This window comes from Bactrocera tryoni, chromosome 1 (genome assembly GCF_016617805.1).
Source record: "Bactrocera tryoni isolate S06 chromosome 1, CSIRO_BtryS06_freeze2, whole genome shotgun sequence".
Classification (NCBI taxonomy): domain Eukaryota; kingdom Metazoa; phylum Arthropoda; class Insecta; order Diptera; family Tephritidae; genus Bactrocera; species Bactrocera tryoni.
This window is the reverse complement of record NC_052499.1, coordinates 54,902,459-54,923,399: the sequence shown is the minus strand read 5'-3', so window position 1 is coordinate 54,923,399 and position 20,941 is coordinate 54,902,459. Positions and strand designations below refer to the sequence as shown.

The 20,941-nt window shown below is 34.0% G+C and overlaps 1 protein-coding gene across 2 annotated transcripts; it reads right to left on the bottom strand.

Annotated features, from left to right (window-relative positions):
- Positions 1-1,311: 1,311 nt before the first annotated feature.
- Positions 1,312-20,634, bottom strand: LOC120766949 (mitochondrial coenzyme A transporter SLC25A42). 2 transcript variants are annotated; one of them, XM_040092733.1, is made up of 9 exons: positions 20,361-20,634; positions 20,077-20,268; positions 5,098-5,299; positions 4,907-5,024; positions 4,649-4,837; positions 4,396-4,515; positions 4,183-4,328; positions 2,434-2,620; positions 2,198-2,351 (listed from the first exon to the last, which is right to left on the bottom strand). In XM_040092733.1, exons 3-9 carry the CDS (start codon positions 5,291-5,293, stop codon positions 2,198-2,200), a joined length of 1,110 nt encoding a protein of 369 aa, XP_039948667.1. In that variant the 5' UTR covers positions 5,294-5,299; positions 20,077-20,268; positions 20,361-20,634. The 2 variants fall into 2 exon arrangements, with proteins under 2 accessions (XP_039948676.1, XP_039948667.1); XM_040092742.1 differs by having other exon boundaries at positions 1,312-2,351; positions 20,077-20,633.
- Between the last annotated feature and the right edge of the window lie 307 nt (positions 20,635-20,941).

The following is a 20,941-nucleotide window of genomic DNA, read 5'->3' as shown; positions in this document are numbered from 1 at the left end:
AAAGAATTTTTTGCGAAATTTTTATCGTTTTTTGTCAGTAAAAATGAAATTGAATTGAAATAGATATCAAACTGAATTGGAAAATTAACATTGAAAAACGAATAAACAAAGCGTGTATAGCCTACTGTATCAGCTACTTAGCAGGAACTGGGTTTTAAACCAAATATAGTCATGTGGATGTATACGGCCGTCATAATTCTAACGTATGGAGCTCTAGTTTGGTGGCCAGCATCAAAATACAAACAATATAATACAAGGAAACTAAAAGGAATACAAAGAGCAGACTCTGTAGGGGTTACCGGGGCTACTAAATCCCATCCGGCAAACTATATCTTCCCAAGAGGTCTAAAGGGTATCCTCACCCAAAAGTGACAACTAATAACTAATTAAAAACTAACCTTGGAAAGAATGGAAATCTAACCTTAGGAACGGAGTAACCCTTTTCTCCCTTCACGTCCAAGGGGAATCCTCGCTCAAAAGTAACTATTGAAATTTAACCTTGGAAAGATACAGTCCGAATAACTAACTAAGCCTCTATCTCTATCGACGGGTCCAAAATGGACTCTTGATATCTCTGTTTCTATCCGTCTACCAAACTCAGCCAATATTCCAATATCTTCCAAGCTGAAGTATTAGACATATAGAAAGCCTGTAGAATTCTATTGAATAACCACGGGAGGACATCGAATACAACCTATATACGGATAGCTAGACAGCACTGCGGGCCTTGTCGACGCCAAGGATTAATTCCATTGGAGTTAACAATTGCAGAAAAACTTTAAGCTCACTGGCAAGTCATCTCGACTTACCCATAAATTGGGTTCCCAGTTATAGGAACATTTTCGGCAACGAAAAAGCAGAGGAGTTGGCAAAGCTATATGACTGTTTAGACGAATCCGAGGCAGAGTTAAAATCGCGCCCGCTGGGTTTGACCGTTCCCGAGAGTTTTATATGCATTTTATACAAATATGTAGCTCAGAGAAGATGGAAATCAATAACAACATGCAAGATAACAAAACAGATAAGGCTCAAGTGTGATAAGAAACCTTTATATAAACATTGATTAAAAATATCGGGAGCAACCAGGAACTCATCAGGCACCTAACCTAGAATGGTTGTTCAAATAATGGATATAAGTAGTTTACTGAGGGCAGTAAATGGTTCGAGCGCAACGATGAAAGGGAAGAGCAAGGCGACTACTACTACTAAAGTGCATCAAAATGGCCCATGGTGGCGGCACACCTACCTACCCATCATAACAGTTTCGCGATCAATATTATTTAACAGCTTAACAATAAAAAAATGCGACACTTTCATTTCAGTTTTCTATTTATTCACAATATCTTCAATATTTTCGACAATAGAAAATCCACCAAAAGTCCTGCGAAATTCAACAATCCGGTTACTATGCATTTACACGAGTAAATTCTGGTTGTACAACTAAACGGCAAGGAGTATATATAAGCAATTGAATATTAGTTGCTATTTGTACAACATAATTAGCTTTTATCTTATATATGTTTGTATGTACTTATATAAATCAAAAACACTACACTATATTACACAGTTTTCGAAAGTAATTTCAAACAGCTGAAAACTTTTTTCTTAACTATACACTACATCCAGACATGTACATATGCAGTTCGGTACAATCCGTAGCTGAAGGATTGCATTTAACTTGTAGATAATTATGTATGTACATATGTATATGAAAAAATCAGTTAAGATTTATTGTCGCATTGTGCTTAATATATTTTTAATCATTAAATTACTCGTATTTTAGTTTTATTTATTGTATATAATAACACATATAAAAAGGAACAAAACTTCGCTCGCCACAAATTCTAAAACGGTTACCGTTACATATTCATATTCATATCATATTACATATAGATGGTATAGGTGGCAAATTGCACTGAATAAATTCAAACCCACATTCAAATATGTTTGTTGATTCACAAGTGCGCATTGTAAATATTTTGAGAAAATAATTGAACGTTACTCGTTTACTCAGTTTATCGGTCATATACATACATATATAGCAGTAATGCTTAATTTATATTTTTTAAATTCACTTTCAATAATTTTCGTCCCTTAGTATACCGTTTAGTATTTTTTCCAAGTAAAAAAATAAGAAAATTTAACATAACAATACATATAAATATCATTAAAATATAAACAATAACAATTTCATCATTTACGCATCGTATCGGCCACGTTTTAAATGGAATAATTCCCTAAGCAACTCCTTAATTAAATCGTAGGCAGAGAAGCTGATGCCAACCGCGATCGGGCCCTTGATCCAGTTCATGCTCAACCCTTTGTAGAAGCCATTTTTTATACCTTCCTCCCTGCAATTAGTAAAACGTAAACGGTATAGGTGTTAGTTAATAGTGCGTCTACTAGTTATCGGCTTTACAGTTGAATACTCACTTATAAATTTTCTTCAAGGTCGAGTATATAGTGCGGTATTGATTGTTGGTGCCTTTATTGACGCGCATTGTTTGCATACGCCGACGCACTATGTCCAGTGGGTAGCTGGATGTTTGACCTGCCGCACCGGCTACAGCGCCAAATGCAAGCGAGACTAGAGTATTCGGTTTTGCATTTCCTGTTACCTCTGCAAATGGATAAAATATATATATTTTTGTTTATTAAAATAAAAACACACAACCATCTAACACCAGCCTGATTATTATAAGTTTGAATTGACAAAGACATATTTTTCTTGTTGCTCTTGTTGTTTATACAGAGGACCAATATCAAAAAAGTGTTACTTTACGGAAACCAGCCGATTCGCAAGTCCGACCAGACTACGGATGCAACTAACTTCAGGTGCGCACAGGACGCCTTTAATAGTGGAACTATTAACATCTTTACCGACACCTTCCCAGTGAATGGCGTCCTTGGACTGAAATCACCCATTGCATATGAAGATCTCGAGTTGCCTTGCGAGTCTAGAGTGACGCTTGCACAACTTCGTTTTGGATACTGTAACAGGTTAAACTCCTGCTTATCAATAATTGACGCCCACAAATCAAATATTATATACATATGTAATGAGTCTCTGCTCTAACACCCCCCTATTTATAGTTGGGTTAGATGATCTTAATGGCAGTTAACTTGCGCCTAAACAGGGTATATAAAACCGCTAATACGACAACAACAGAGTTTTTGACAGGTAGTGAAAGAGAAGAGTCTTCCCCGGAGGTCTGATGCTTGGTTGAAAAAAATGTGGCCATTCAAAGAAATATTAATTGTGTCATTATTCTGTAAAGTTTTGAAACCATTGTGATTTAAAATTTAAAACCGATCCGATACTACTTCGCGTACTTCTATTTTTATTTGGAACTAGTGTCTACATGGTTTTGTTCACGTTTAAGTGAATATGTTGTGCCAAAATTTGAAAATACAACTTTTTGATATAAAAAATTGAAAGATTCGATTTGTTCATGCGGTCACTCCTCTTTTTTGTAAACAACTGTACATCCATAAAAATGACCGCCAGAGCATATTTATAAAAACTTTCTCCTATAATTTTTAATATTGCCGCTGTTGTGATTAAACTCGTTGATTTTACGAGTGCATCTTATAGCATTGACAGACGGCAGCGTTAAACCAGATTAATTGCATTTTTCGGGATTAATTCAGGAGTTACCACAGCTAACTCCGTTGCTGAATCCAAAAATAACTCTCAAAATTTTAGGGAGTTTGTGAGATTTTCGTTGGCAACATTCTTAAAAATGGCCAATTTTCATCTATTGTGAATGAAATACAAGCAACCCTGACAGCTGTTTATCAAATTCTCAATATAATATCAATAAAACTTCTATGTTATGATGCAGTTTTAAAAATAATGTGTTGATATGCTTTTACAATAAAAAATGGTTTGGTAAAAATTGGTCGGCTAACAACCGTAATGTTTATCTTCTATCAATTTTCATTGAAATTATTATAAAAAGGACAATGAGCTGTTTATGAGAGTTTCAAACTCGCATAGCTGCCGTCTGTCACCTACAAATTTGGATCTGATTAAGTGCGCAGTTAATCCGGATTAACGCTGCCGTCTGTCAAGGCTATTACTCAAATCACTCAAGTATGGTGATTGGGATGTTAGAAAAAAGAGGCATATCACGGATATATCTGAAAAAGTAAAATAAAAGCAGTTTATTGTAAACTTACCATAATATTCTCGTTTGAGTGTGCCATAGGTAAAGAAGGAAACACCGGCATAAGGTATCACGCCTAAAACGGTCGCGAAATAGCCTCGGTAAAGTGTGCGCGGTCCTTCTTCGACCCAAATTTTTACAAAAACTTGACGGAGTGTTCTGTAAGTAAACCGAAATGACAGTATAAAATAAAATAACAGCCTTTATATGTATGCCGTTAACATACTTGTATCCGGTGTACTTGTCCGTTACGGCCATTCGGGCACGTGCCAAATCTAACGGATAAGTCAGAGACTGTGAGGTTATGCCCGCCAATGAACCGGCTATAAAACGTCTGCCTTTCGTGCTGGGGAAAAAAATCGTATTATTGTATTATAGCATAAATTAGTAAAAATTTAGGATTTTGTAATGAAAATTCGTTTTTTACGTTTCAAAACGACGTTATTCACATTATTCCTTAAATGTGTTTTGAAACTTACTCGCTACCATCCTTATCGACTTGCAGAATCTTTCGCCACTGCTCGTGCGCCGTGAATTGTATGGCTGCATAAGGCACAATACGCGCCATGGTCGCCGAATTGCCGCGCCATAACGCCAAAATACCCTCTTTTTCGTAGGTATTCCTAAGAAAAGCGATCGCCGCTTTAAATGAGTAGGGAACGTTTTTACTGTGAAATGTATTTAAACAAAAAATTTAGGCCAAAAATTAAATTTTGCGAATCAAAAGCAAAACGCACCTTATTTGAAAATTGATTTTTGTGCGATCCAGAGGGGCAATAGTGGTTTTTGCCAAAGCTCCAGCCGCTGAACCGGACACCAAACTTATAAAGACTTCATCGAAAATTGTGTGAGTTCCTGCAGTAGTGTTCAGAAAGTTAAAAATTTAGTTAAAAAAGGTGAAATTTGCATTAAAGCCCGTCTTTCTCACCGTTATTATTTATACTCGAACTGATGACTGCGCTTGGACTTGTGATCGTTTCCGTTGTACTTTGCACTGCTACTTCACTGGTGCTAACACTTAATGCGGTGGCATTACCGGCCGTTGCAGCACTTGAGGACAATTGACTACCTGACGACGACTTAATGGACATCGCTATGTTGGGCTTCTCGAGAAGACGGCTCATTGCAAACTGAAAATACATATAGACAATTAATACATGAGCAATTTGGGACTTCGCGAGGCGGCATAATCATAATGGAAACAGATGAGCAACTAATTTCGTACACAATTTAATTAGCAGCTGGAACTTGGTGTCATTTGTTGAGCTTCATTTGTGTTGCAGGCGAAATATATGTTTGTGAGGATTATACATGTGCAAAAAATAGTAAGACTTTGTTTATAATTTCAAAATGCTTAATTTATTCTTCAAAATGTATGTTGACCCCCTGAAATAAATCCCCCTTGGGCCTAATACACTTGTGCCAACGTTTTTATCAATCTTTGAAACAGTTGTTAAGGTCAATTTCCGGAATAGCCTTCAATGCGCGTAGCGATTCACGTTTAATGTCTTTAATTGACTCAAAACGGTTTCCATGGAGCGGTCGTTTAAGTTTGCCGAATAGCCAGAAGTCACGCGAAGCTAAGTCAGGCGAATACGGTGGTTGCGGCACGATATTGGTTGAAAATTTGGCGAAAAACTAACGAAGAATCAATGCAGTATGCCACGATGCATTAACCAAAAGTTGTCGGCAAATAATTGCGGACTCTTTTTACGAAAAGCTGCGGCAAATGTCGCATAGCACTCAAATAGTATTCCCTGCTGATAGTTTGGCCGGTTGGAAAAAATTCGGAGCATCACATCCCGGTAATCGAAGAAAACTTGATCTTTGACCTGCTGGGACGTGTTTTTTTATGGCTTCGGCTCGTCTTTGCCACAATATTCGGCCGATTGATCGTCTGTTTCTGGATGATAAGAAAACATTCATGATTCATGACATCCTGGTTGTCGGAAAGCATTGTTTCACACACGTCCAAAAAGTTGAGTGATTTTTGAACCAATCGCGTTTTAACTTTTCCTTTTGTCCAAATGATCTTTCAATATGGTTCTCACTGATCCTTCCGATATTCCAACGATACCAGTAAGATCCTTGACTGTTAATCGACGATCCTCAAGCACCGATTCCTTTGTTTTACTGACGTTTTGATCATCAGTTGATGTTGATGGCCGTCCTGAACGTAGTCCGTCGTCAACGCGTTAAAGACTCCCTTTAAGTCATTTGTACCAATTAAAAACACTTGGTCGCGACAAATAATTATTACCGAAAGCTTTTTCCAACATTCTGAACGTTTCGGCACCACAAGTTTGCTTCTGCGCAAAAAATTTAATAGAACTTCTTTGTGGAATAATTTCACTCATCCCAAAATCGCCGAATGCACTTTATGTACATTAGAAGGACAAGCATATACAAAAAACGAATGATAATTTTGATGTGATGTTTAGCACTGATGTCACTGGCAATCATACCAACCTAGAAAAAATATATTTCGACGAACTAGTTTTCGCGTGAGATTTAAATTAAAAAGTCTTACTATTTTTTGCCCACAGATTAATGATTATTTTGATGTGACATTTGGCACAGACAGTCGCAGTATGTAAAAAGGGATCTTATATGAGTATTTATAAATGAAAAAGATTTTAAATGCTTATTTATAGGTACTTATATAAAAATGCTTGTTTTCAAAAGAATTATATCGTAATATATTAAACGTAATCGCCTTAGGGACGTGAGCTTTTTATATGTAAGCAATATTTTTTATTTGAAAATTCACTCAGTTTTAATTTGTTTAAAAAGAGTCATCTATTTAAAGACAATACGTGTTACCGGATACAGTTATTATCATTTCTTAAACCACGCTAAGCCGTTAGGATCAGTGCGTTGGCCATCGCACTCATATAATAAGTACATCATATTAGTGGAAATAGATGTTCTTATCAAATAAAAAATATATAAAGTTAACATCTGTATTATTCGATGAAATGAACTCCTCAAGCAAAGTGTCACACTTTGAATTATTTTAAACTGTTCCACAGCTGTGAAGGTCAGGGTATAAATGCCGGATTAAACGTAGAATGCGTTCGTTAGTGTGTGTGAGGATTTGCTGATTTAGTATGGCTAATTAGCACAGAGATTAAATCCATGACGCACAAATGACAAGTGAAATGAAAAAAAGAAGAAGCGAGTGATAAGGGGAGCTTTCTGTTTACTGAAGAGTATATACATAAGTATGATTATAGTATAAGGTATGTCAAAATTACGCTTATGCGAAAGATTTTTAAAGAGAAGAAACTGTTTAAAGCCGGTTTTTGGATTGTGCTGTTAGTTACTAAAGGGTGATCCATCTCGAGATTTCCTAATTTTTTAAAGAAAAAACACAGATACTTCAAATTTAATGCGGAATGTTTATTATCATTCGAAAGAACATTCATTGACATTTATTTTTTAAAGATTACGAGTATCTCTTTCAAATGTTGGCCGCGGCTACGTCTCAGATGGTCCATCTGTTAAGGCCAATTTTCAATGGCTATTACGAGCATTTTGACTGGTAACTAGCGAGTGACATGCGTTATGTCAAATCATCAAATAGTCGGTTATCATGTCCCGATAACGGTCGCCATTGACGGTTAGGTTCTCACCGGCATCATTTTTAAAGAAATGTGGACAACAAATTTCAGCAAACCGTTGTTTTTTCTAGATGAAATGGTAGCTTCACGTTGCTCTTCGTCCCAAATGTGGCATTCGGCTTGTTTACATACCCATCGATCCAGATATGGGCCTTATCGCTAAACAAAATCTAGCTCGAAAACGTCGGATCTTTTTTGGAACCTTTCAAGAGTCCAAAGAGCGAAGTGATGTTGCTTGGAAGGTCGAGCGGCTTTAGTTCTTGTACAAGCTGTATTTTGTATGCTTTCATTTTAAAATTTCGACGTAAAATGCGCCAAGTCATACACGTCAGTCAGAGTAGCTGCGAATGCCGCTGAATCGACTATCCACAGTCTTCGTGTACACTCGCAGCTATATTTTCTTTACTGCGTGCTGGACGTGATCTATTCGGTCGAATATTGACCATAAATTGAGCGAAGTCGTCGAAACATATTCTTTACCGAACGTGAATTTTCGTAATAAAGTTGAACGATTTTTAAAGGTGGTTCAGGTGTAAGCCTTACAAAAATAACATAACAGCTTGATACGACTCACGCATGATCTGGCAAAAAAGGCTATTGAAAAAAGTACCTATACTTGGATCATAACAATATAACAATGAATACCGAAAAAAAATTGATTGGGCGTAATTCAAAATTATTTGTGTCGCTCCTTGAAATTTCGTTTCGCTCTGCTTTTTTCACTAAAGGGAGAGGCGTGATAAGTTTGACAGCAAAACTTACAGGTGGGTAATGTCATACGGCGACTCTTGCATGCCAGACATATGTACATACTTATGCTTAGTATGTCAAGGTCTATTTTGGACAAGTAAAAATTAAGCCTGCACAGTATCCGGAACGAAGTTGCGCATGGGTCATTCCGGTTTCACTCGGTAATTCGAGCTCACCGTGAATTGCATCCAGTACATGTCCTCACGTTCCACACATTTGTTATAAACGACGGCTGGAATGGCCTTTAAGTTTGCCACGAAGTTTGTAGCACTCAGAAGGAAGAGTCGGAGACCCTATAAAGTGTATATATAAATGATCAGTATGTTGAGCTGTGTCGATTTAGCCGTATCCGTCTGTCTGTCCGTCTGCAATTATAAGAACTGGTCCCTCAGTTTTTAAGATATCGTTTTGAAATTTTGCAAACGTCATTTTCTCTTCAAGAAGCTGTTCATTTGTCGGAACTGCCGATATCGGACCACTGTAACAAATAGCTGCCATACAAACTGAACGATTGAAAACAAGTTCTTGTATGGAAAACTTTTGCATTTGACAAGATATATTCACGAAATTTGGTATAGATTGTTTTCTAAGACAACAATGTAATCTCCAAAGAAATTGTTCAGAACGTCTCACTATAGCATATAGCTGCCATACAAACTGACTGATCGGAATCAAATGCTTGCATGGGAAACTTCCTCATTTGACGATATACATATCTTCACGAAATTTGGTATGAGTTATTGTTCATAGAAATAATGTAATATAGGAAGAAATTGTTCAGAATTGTTCTGTCATACAAACCGAACCATCGGAATCAAGGGCTTGTATGGAAAACTTTTTTTGACGTGGTATCTTCACGAAATTTGACATGGATTACTGCCTAAGGTAATAATGTAATCTCCGAAAAAATTGTTCCGATCGTATTACTGTAGCATATAGCTTCCATGCAAACTGAACACATAGAATATGAAATAAATGCACCTGTGAAGGGTATATTAGCTTCGGTGTAGCCGAAGTAAACGTTTTTTCTTGTTTTCGATTCCGTTTGCGCGTGCAGTGACCACTCTAAATCCGAATTGATAAAATTATATGATTTATGTATGTATATGTATATAGATATCTATCGTTTTACATTTATTTATTATTAACTTAGCTCCTTTTCTTTATGTGATAGCGATAATTATTTCTCCGTTTGCATTTGAATTGATAAAGCTATCATTGAAATCGGCTATCTAATCCATTTTAACCTTTGAACAGTGATTAACAATTAAACAAACTCTTTATAAATACCAAACTGGTACTTTAAAAAGAAAAGTGAAAGCAAAAAAGTAAATTAGGTTGCAAATACAATCCTATAAACGTTTGTAATATATAGAGGGTCCTTAAACTATTCCGGAAAAGCTACTTATGTATATCCATATCTCCAGGAAAATTAAACAACGATTCTCGACTCTCTGGTTGTGAGAATAATACAAAAACTGGTTTGAGATCACTTCGTACTAGAAGATACAGCAAAGTTAACAGTACATTCTATTGTTAGAATAAAATTCAATATAAAAGGAAAAAAAACATAAGAGGCGCTAGTACCGTTATTTCAGTGTTCTAAAAACGAAAAGTAAATCAAAAGTGGGTCGAAAATCAGATTAGAGATCTAAGCTTAAGATAATAAATATTACTAAAATATCAAATACTTGTATTACAAATAATCAGCAAATATTTAAGACAGTAAGTAGTAGTAGTAGAAGTAAAAGTCCAAATTGTTTGTCCACATTTTTATAAATATAAGTAGATATTCAGTAATTTGTATTTATTCATGATACGAACCGCCATGTATATAGTATATATGCATGTACGTGTTCACTATCAGTAGCAGCGATATACTTGTATGAGTATATACATACATACATATTTATTTTTTATACAGACTCAGTATATAGCAAAAATAAGAAGCGAAAAATTGTAAAATCGCAAGGTTTTACTATGTTTTATGCCGGCTTTGTAGAACATTGCCATCGAAATGCATATTCATGGTGGCACTAGTGTGAACCATCACTTTAGATAAGAAAGTATTTTCGATAAATTGAATTTGTATATCAAGTTAAGCATCAGTAATCGAACTGAAAATCTTTGCATTAATTATGTACATTTTCTTAAGAAAAAAACATTTTTCTTCAACGAAAATATTAGTATTCTTATCATTAGTTCAGTACAAAAATATCTAAAAAAAGTGATATTATCGAAAATGAATTGTGTATTGATTTTATGTCAAAAAATTTAAAATTCAGAAGAAGATTAGATAGATAGATTTAGATCGCCGAAAAAACAGCCCTTGGTCGGATGAAATCCGAGTCAATTCCGGTGCGTAGAACCGGCTGTCGTGGGAATTGCCAGACATACCCAATGTACATACATATGTATGTCCTGCATGCAATGAGTCTCCGTATTACACTGACCACCTCTTTGCATGTCCTACCAACCCCACTCATCTAACACCCTTTTCCCTTTGGTCCGACACCGTCCAAACAGCACGTTTCCTGGGCTTCCCGTTGGATACGTCGATAACAACACAGATAACCCTTACCATCCTAACGGGAATTGATAACCGTTAAAACAACAACAACAACAACCAAGTCGATCGGCAAAGCTGTTTCGGGGAAATTGCATTTCGAGCAAAAACGATTATACTGAATTAAAAATTGTGTACCTTCGCTCATATTTCCGAAAATATTTGCCCGAACAACTTAAAATTTTCGAAGAACATTAATATTGAATAAATGCAAAACCAAAAGAATTTTTTGAGTTTCAGTAGAGTAACTTTGAATTTTTTTATTCCATTAAAAACCGTTATTTGACAATATGTCAAAATATGCTTAATACGCTTAAATTTTTTTCTTGATAAGTAAAACTGCAGCACCCTAGTGTGAGGAAACAATAGAACCAATTAGTATATTATATGTACGTACCATCTATTTAAATATGTATGTATCTATATATGTATGTATGTATGTTATGTACATATGGAAAGTTTAAGTAAACTGAATTTGCATAAACAAAGTATTTAACATTTGACAGGGGACAGACAGAGAGAAAAACTTTGTGCACGGTATACGCGGCAAGGCCCAGAAAGGTATGTACTTATGTACTACATATGTACATATATCTAGGTGTAAACAAATTTTTATGTCGTATAAGACACATACATACATATGTATGCATGTAGGCAATTTGTTATTAGCAACCTGAAAATTAAATCTAGGCAACTGATATGAGCCGAAAAAATTAAATTTATTGCTGAAGATAATGCTAACTGTTAGGAGAAAAATGTATGAATGTACATACATATGTACATAAGTATACATACTTATCAATTAAAATACATATTTAATTCCCCTAATTTTAAGGTAATTACATTTTTTGTATTAGTATAGTATTTAGTATCGTTGTAAGAAAACTACATTTATAGTAGAATAGTTAAAAATTAATACATATACATACATGTACTCAATAATTCATTTAAATATTAATTAATTAATTTCTTTTTTTTGTTACCGTTATAATTATATTAAAAAATCGATCTTAACCTTAGCAATTTTGATAATATTTATGAAAATGATTGGAAAAATGTTTACTTTGCTACACATATTGAAATACATAAATATTAGCACATATATACATACATATGTATAAACATATGTATGTTTTCAAAGGCCACATTTTAGCAAAAGCATGCAAATTATTATATAACCGTGAATTTGATCAGCTAAAAATAAACTTCACAACTTTAACAGCGCTTTAAGTGAACATCTGTACCGAACATAATATTGAAAGGCGTTGCTAATTAATTGTAAATTATTAAATTCTCGCACCAGATGTTGTACATAGTAGCAAAAGAAAGTTAAGGTTTTTGAAATATTTTTAAAAAGTAAAATTTTATTATTTATCTAACTTACTACATATGTACATACAATAAATGCTTATAGACTCAATTCCAACTTGTCGGCACGTGTTTTATGTCTATATACATACATAAGTTAGTACATATGTATATATGTATGTACATGTATACTTATATATACCTGAGCAAAGAGTTGTATATTAAAAATATAAGTCCAAGATCCAAATAGAAATCTTTCGTGTGCGCCAAAACAAAAGATCTCTGGCTTATTTCCAAAAAATTTTCAAATAACTATAAATACAGGAGAATTTGTTCCGACATTGTGGGCGTTTGGGAAAGCTTTTTATATAAAACATTTGAACTAGTCAAGAAAATATAAAAAAAATCAATAATAAATTCTTAAAATAATATGGACAAAAATATCACACCTAGGACTTGTTGACAATATTACCAAATTACTGAAAAATCATCGCATGCATAAAATGGATAACGGCTTTAGGGAAACGTATAAATAAAATGCTTTTAGAAAAACAACATATCAACTACATCCGGAGAAAAAAAGAAAAAAACGAACGAACGGAACGAAAGTATAGAGCCGCAACAAAATTCTCAAGTCGCTAGCCGACAGTGCATGGGTAAAGGACAAAGAAACGTTGTTGGCAACATACAAGGCAATCAGTCGGCCGATCCTTAACGACGCCGCACCAATATGGTCGCCTGGATGCAGAGAAATGCAGACTAGGAAGCTCCAGACTTGTCAGAATATTGCACCTAGGACTACAACGGGATGCCTCTTGATGTCTTCTGTCGAACACCTGCATAGTGAGACCCGTATGCTCCCAGTTAAAGAGCATAATGAACTCCTCTCCAAGCAGTTTCTGTTGGGGTGCTTTCGCAGAAATCATCCTTGCAGTCACCTGCTTGGAGCGGAACCGCCTCCTAAGAACATGAACAGGTTATTCCTTAATTAAGTTGACGACATCAGACAATACGCCGACCAGACTTCGGCCGCAATTAACTGCCGACAAGCACTGGTGGTCAGTGGAGCTATCATCCGCTAGATGACGTTGACAACAACTTAGCTAATACTTACCATCCTAACGGAGTTAAGGCACCCGTTACTACAACAACAAATTCAAGCTATTGTAAGGAATTTTTTGTATTTTTATTCTTCAAAAGCTTGACCTTGTATCCTTAAAATTAAATCTGTACTTTTATGTACATAAGTATATCTTTAGAACTTTAAAACAATCGATATAGTGTTTTTTTCTTATTTTCAAAAATCACACCTTTTTTGGCTGTCCCGCAAGGTGTGCCCATTAAATGTCAGTAAAAGCTTAGAGAAAAACTAAAGAACATTTGCATATGTACATATGTATGTATAATATAGATAAATACATATATCAACACCTAATCAGGTATGGTTGTGAAGTTAAACCAGATTCCTGTCATGACTTGACAACTCTACTAAAAAAATAATCATTATCAAAATATCACGATTAAGGAATTACTGGCCTCACATCTGTATGTACATATGTATGTATACCATATACAAAACTGCGTTTATATGGAATTACATACACATAATACGATATTTGATTGCCGATAAGTCCAGTTTAGCGCTGAGTCCTCATGACTTTCGATTAGCTATGAATAGCCATTACCGTTGATTGATTCTATCAATTTTCCATGACATTACATATGGATAAGTACAAATATGGACATCAAAACACATACAAACAGCCATGAACATATGCCTTCACACATGTAAATTATATGTTATTTGTTTATTTATTTTATAAGTGCGGGAATAATAATAAATAATTTGATTACCGATAGTACGTGCGAAAATATTAAAATAGAACACTGTCGTACCTGTTTACCGATCTAAATGTGCGCACACATACATACATAAGTATGTATTATTATTAGCAAGGTATATTTGATCAACATGTTTACATTGTGATATCAGTTGCTTTAAAAACAAAACTGGTTAGTTTACTTTACAGTCGAGTTAACAGCGAAAAACGTTACGTATGCTTTAGTTTTAATCACATAGAAACTATAATATTATAGAAGAAGATAATATTATACAAAAATTACCACCCTCGAACGAAAATAATAAATTATTCATTAAACAAACTCTAACGTGCTAATTCACATTTCAACATTTTACCTTTAGCTATTTAGTGTGAAAATTGCAATAATAATAACACAACTGAGCATATCTTTAACATTACTTGCCACGAGCGACGGCTGTTAAAAGACGGCTGCTAAAAAAAATATACAGATCGACAAATTATTGAATAATTAGAACGCAATCGTTTAAAACGGTATTAAAATAGTTAAAATATCATTTGTCAATTTCGACCCGGACTGACAATACAATCTTTACTATCGCCAATATCAATTTTCCAAACACTTGTTATAAGCCTCGGTTGGGATGAAACTGAAGGCATTGAAATCAGCGAATTTTGGTTTCTTCGGTTTCGGCTCATTTTGTGAGCTACATTTGTTGGATTGTGAGGCAGTTTCGACGTCATATTCATAAAGTCAAGTCTCGGCATTATTATAATGCGGATGATGCATGTAGGGTCCTCAGCTAAGCTGTCAATTCTCTTTTGCGATCTCTACTCGACATCATTTTTGCAAAACGAGTCCATGAGAACATTAATCAAAATGTCTTGAGGCGATTTATAAGAGCGGCTAAGATCCTCTGCCTTATTTCTCTCTCTGATACCAACGCGAAGGTTTTCAATTACTGGTTCTTTGACTTTTTCGATGTTATCGTCATTTACAGAGTTAGAAACGAGTCGCATGAGGAAAGTTTTCGATGACTTCACGATCTTTACTGAATGTTTTATGCCACACAAATAATTTCGTCCGTCATAATGTAAACTACCCAAAACACGATTTTAACGATTCCGTTGGAAACACAAAATTTCAAGCAAATTGGTTGGTAAATTTTTTCTCATATTAAAAATAGGCAAACAAACTTTTCGCGTCGTAGACATACAATTATTGACACCAATCTGGGGAAAAAAGTTCGAGTAAAATTTGATCAGATGGTATAAGTATAATTAGAAAAGATCGGCATAAGTATATGTACAAGAATTCACGCTGGTGGCCCTGACAAATATGATTGGTAGGGGCTATTTTATAGCAAAATTTCTTGAATTTAACGTTCGTATCACAAGCTGAATAAGCCACAATGGGCGGGTAGAGCTTTGAAAATCCATTCCTTCCAATGTATATAAAAATGGCTGAGGTAGCACCACTTAATGACAAATAATTTGAAAACTTTTGGAAAATATAGTATCAGGAAACTTTATTCGTATTCTACTTAAGGTTAGTACTATGGAACGCGGACAAATAACTGTGTTGGGATACAGAGTTTTTCGACAGGCAAACAACTTTTCAGCCCACATGTATAAGATTTGAGGAAGTGAATACATACATTACATACATATGTTATACGATCGAGACAGACAATAAATAATTTCCTACACATTTTTAAACAAGCAATAAAACAGCGTTTCATATACTTTTACAACCGTAATTATGCATTTCTTCACATATGTAAATGGGAGAGGCCATCCGAAATTTCAATTTGCACTATAAATAAATTTTTATATAGTATACGAGCACATCGCCATCAGAATATTTTGAGTATACAATTCGCAAAAGGCTATTATGACCTCATGTGCGGTCATATGTATTGTATGAGTAAACAAAACAATGCGAAACAGTTGAAAGGCAAATCAAGAGAGTACGTTCAAAACAAGAAATGTAATGATAAACAATACAAACAAGTGTTGTAAGTAAAAAGGCAATAACAGAAAACAGCTGATTGAAGACAATGAACAATTATGGGACTCAGTCAAAGACTTTTTGCTTAACACATAATAGCAAAAACAAATATATATGTAAGCACGAATGTATGTATAAAGATAAATATACTTTGAAGTGCATTTAAATTTATGTATGAAAACACCCGTTCAATTTGTGAGCTTCTGAACGCTTGCACTCTGCATTTTATATTGCGTTTATTATCATTCTTTTTATTTTCAATATTTTGCAATTTAAAATGATTGCATTAGTTTTGAAATTGTTGTGCGCACCATGATTGCCCTGCAGTGACGCTCATTGGCAAATATTCGCAAATACCATATGTACATACATAAATACATATGTAAATACATACATATATGTATGTATACATATGTACACATGCAATATATAAATACGCATTAATTTATGTACACACACAACCATAGACATAAATATATACTGTATATAATTTTGCAATACGTTCTATTTATAAAATTAGTTGTCGCTGTTTATTGAATAATAAAGCACACGTCTGCTACCGTTCAGTGCATAACTGCATGTACATTTGTATATGTACATACATACATACATACATATGTATTTGCCCATGTAATTGACATTTAAATATTTTTCAAGGTTTACGTCAAATGGACGGCGATCATTAGATCTTGACGCATCTGATCTAGAACACTCCTATATACTCGTACAATGCTTACTAATATGTACTTATGTATGAATATGCATGCACCTGAGTGAAAAAAATTACTAATACGCACACTCTGCAATATTGTAGCAGTGATTTCTTTATATGGTACATAAAATAAAATTGACTATAAAGGTATGTAGTTCCCTTCTACAGTGAAATTCCTAACCGGGCACCCACCGTAGCAGTTTTTTTGTCCGATTAAGGGAGGGTGACAAAAACTTGTGTTTCAAATGTCAGTCAGAAGCTGCACCTACATATATATTTTATGTAATTGAAGGAGTGAATGAATCACAGTTACCCCATTAGTTTCAGCTCAAGACAATTTGTTTGCTGTGATCATTTATTGTACTTCAAAAAAATTGTCTCAAAACACCGAAAAATTTTCAAGAATTTAAAAAAGCGGGTACTATAAATTGTACACAATTTCCCTGACAAATTTTATGAAATCTTGTCCGTTTATTAGAGAATATTACCAAAATAGTGTTCGTGGCCGGTCATTGGAACGTGCTCATATCCGGTCATAAGAATTGCTTTTGTTTGAAAGTAGTAATGAAAATTTTGTGTTCATGAAATTTGTCCAGTTATGAGTGATGTCCGACTATGAGGATATATGGTATAGTGGTTCGATCTGAACAATGTATAAATTTATTTGTATGGCAGCTACATATGTACATACATATGTATATGTATGTATATGCTATAGTGATCAGTTATCGACGGATATCTCTTAATGAAATAATTCTTGGGAAGAAAATAATGTTTGTAAAATTTCAGATCGATATCTCAAAAACTAAGAAACTAGTTCGCTTAGACATACATATACAGACATATACTTATATAGAAAGGCGAACGAACAGACAGACGGACAAAGCTAAATGTCATGTCATATATACATATGTACATACATAATATTCCGTGACAAACTTCGTGAAGATATCTCATGAAACAAAAAAGTTTTTCTTACAAGGACTTCATTCCAATCGTTCAGTATGTAAGACAACTATATGCTATAATGACTTCTTGAGAGAAAACAACGTGTGAAAATTTCAGATCGATATCTCTCTCGTCGCACATGGCTCAATATACTCAGCTCGTCATTGGTCATTTAGATATACAAAAAATTAATAAATTTTATCTTAGAAAAGATCAATTCATTTTATTTTATATGATAACTGATTTTATAAATACTTTATCAGACTTGTTAAACTTCATGTAGTGTCTTAAAATCACAACTTTGTTTCATAGTTGGAGTTGATGAAATTTTCATTAAATTTATATTGTAATTCTTAAAAAGTTATTTGAGTTTAATTCTATGCCTTTAATAGTTTCATTTTGGATTAGAAGTTTTTCATTTTTAGTTTAATTTAAGAACATTACTACACTCTTAATACCACCTTCAATAAATTGTCGCACTAATAACGTTTCTGTTTGTTGAACTTATTTATAGATTTGCACTACAATTCGAGATGCTAATAGACCGCAAAGCGAGCGACTCAAGGGAGCATACGCACATACTATACACATAATAAATACATGCTTACGCATATAAAAATTGTATATGTAAATATGTATATAAAATACATACTAAATAAATATGAGTTGCTACATGAAATTGTACATAAATTTATTTAGACTCACACCTACATATGTGTACATTTCTATATATCAATATGCTCCATACCAAATCATGAGAAAAGAAAACGTGGAAAGAGGCTCGTACACAAACGCGCTTTGCATGAAGAGCTATGTGGGCATGTGGACTTTGAACTTAACCCGGTAAATAACGAAACTGATAGAGACCTAGTAAGTAAACAAGTAATAAAAAGAACATTTCATTAAGGAACAAATAAGCAAATATATTGCAATCGTATCTGTAAGGTGCTCAAGCAAGTATTTATGTATGTATGCATATAATTGTTTATTTTATTTATTATTAATGTATAATATATACATATAAGCATGTGTAAGTATGTGGTTTGTTATTTACGTATAATTATGCCGATTAATGTTTATGGAATTGTTATTGACATATTGACAGGTGCATACATATATACATATGTACACATTTTCATTAGGTATGACATTAATATGGCAATTTATATGAACAATGTTTGAAACAAACAATAGTTATGCCTATATAAATTTGTGTTTTTGTGTCAGATAATAATGATTTTACGCTTTAAGGAGCGAATGGCGATTTTTAGGATTTCAAGTCGATTGGAGCCAAACTGTCGGAGTTATGAGTTTTTATATAAATCTTATGAACCTTTTACATAGAGTTTCAAAACTTTAAAGAGTTTTTCCCACATTTGGCGTTTTCAAAGTTTCAACATTATTTTACGAGTTAACTCTGGAGCGTTCTTTTCTCAAATTTTTTAATAGTTTTCGTTTTACAATAACAAATTAACCGAATTTTTTGGAAGCCAACAAATTGAAAAATCGGTATTTCGAAAAACTCTCTCGAAGTTAACTGGGCAAAGCGATCTTACGATATTATTTTAATATTTCCATTTTAGTGATCCAGCAGCGAGTTGAGTAGACCTCAAATGTCATACTACAATATACCATTTGGTGTTTTTTAAAATAGATTTTTACTGTTTGAACAAAAAACATCATAAAAAGCGGTCTTCTTTTCTACGCACTAAGCACCCTTGCGCTTTTATACTGTATACATGCATATGTACATACATATATACAGATGTACGTACATATGTACATACCCATACGTCCAAATGATAAGCACAAATGTGAAGTTTTTTCAAATGAGCATTCATACTGTATATCTAGTTATTTATCTGTTATCGCCACTGATTTAAATTATTTTTAGTGGACCTGTTTAGAACACTAACTTTTGTTTTATCGATATTTTTAATCACAATTCTTTAACTTTTGTATTCATAATTTTTGTCTTAATTAAAAAACAAAACTTGATACATTGGTTGTTGTACGTATGCAAATATGTATGAGTATGCGTATGTTCTCTTTGTTTTTCCCCAAGAGCTAATTATATAATAAGAATGTCATTTTCGGAAAATTGCAATTTGGTTGGAACAATTTTGAAGCAATGTTTCAATTGGAAAATATACAGCAATCAACACTTACCACTCTTCATTCAATTGTGTTGCAGTCTTTTGTTAGATTTTAGAGGAACTTGGGCGATGCTTTCTGTGCGAGGTGGGGGTTCGAACAGAGCACGCTGGCTCCTAGTATTCCGCGGCTATTGCCAAAATTCTCAGCACCAATTGCGGTTAACACTCCACACATCGATTTGTTACTTATTCTCACTTTAGCCTACTGTGAGTTTAAAACAGATCAAAAAATTTTTTTTGCAATTTATTTTACTCTTGTTATTTATAACACTTATTAATTGAACCAAAACTACGCACTTTGTTGGATTAAGGTGTATATTTCTAAATATTTATATGTAAGTTTGAATAATTCTTATCGCCTTCTAGATTTTTCACTTCACGTCTTAGCAGATGATATTTGTAAATTATCTTAGTGTTGCTTAATTAGTCGTTTTTTCAGCGATTTACTGCAATGGAAAAATTGTATATTCGTACACAACACTTAGCGCCACTGAACTAAAATTATTAGCGACGTACAATTCGCTTTTAATAAAAAAAATTACGAAACTCCTGAACAATTCCTATGTTCTGACATTTCATATTTGTTTTGGTTTTGTCTCCAACATTTTGTCTATTTTGCTTTCTGAATTTTATCAGCAAGTTTGCCTTGTGCAGTCTTCTATTTACAGAGCACCATCGGTTTTTTTCTAACATATGCCTAATTTCATTCATACCAGTTGTGCGAGTGAGAAAGCAGCTACGGCTACGAATTACGTCAGCGACACATAGAGCGTGACCGACTACAAGCGACATCTGTCAATTATTAAAATACACACGTTCTTAAGGTCATAGTTATGTAGTTGTGCAGCTGCCTCAATAACTTTGTCCTTAAGAACATG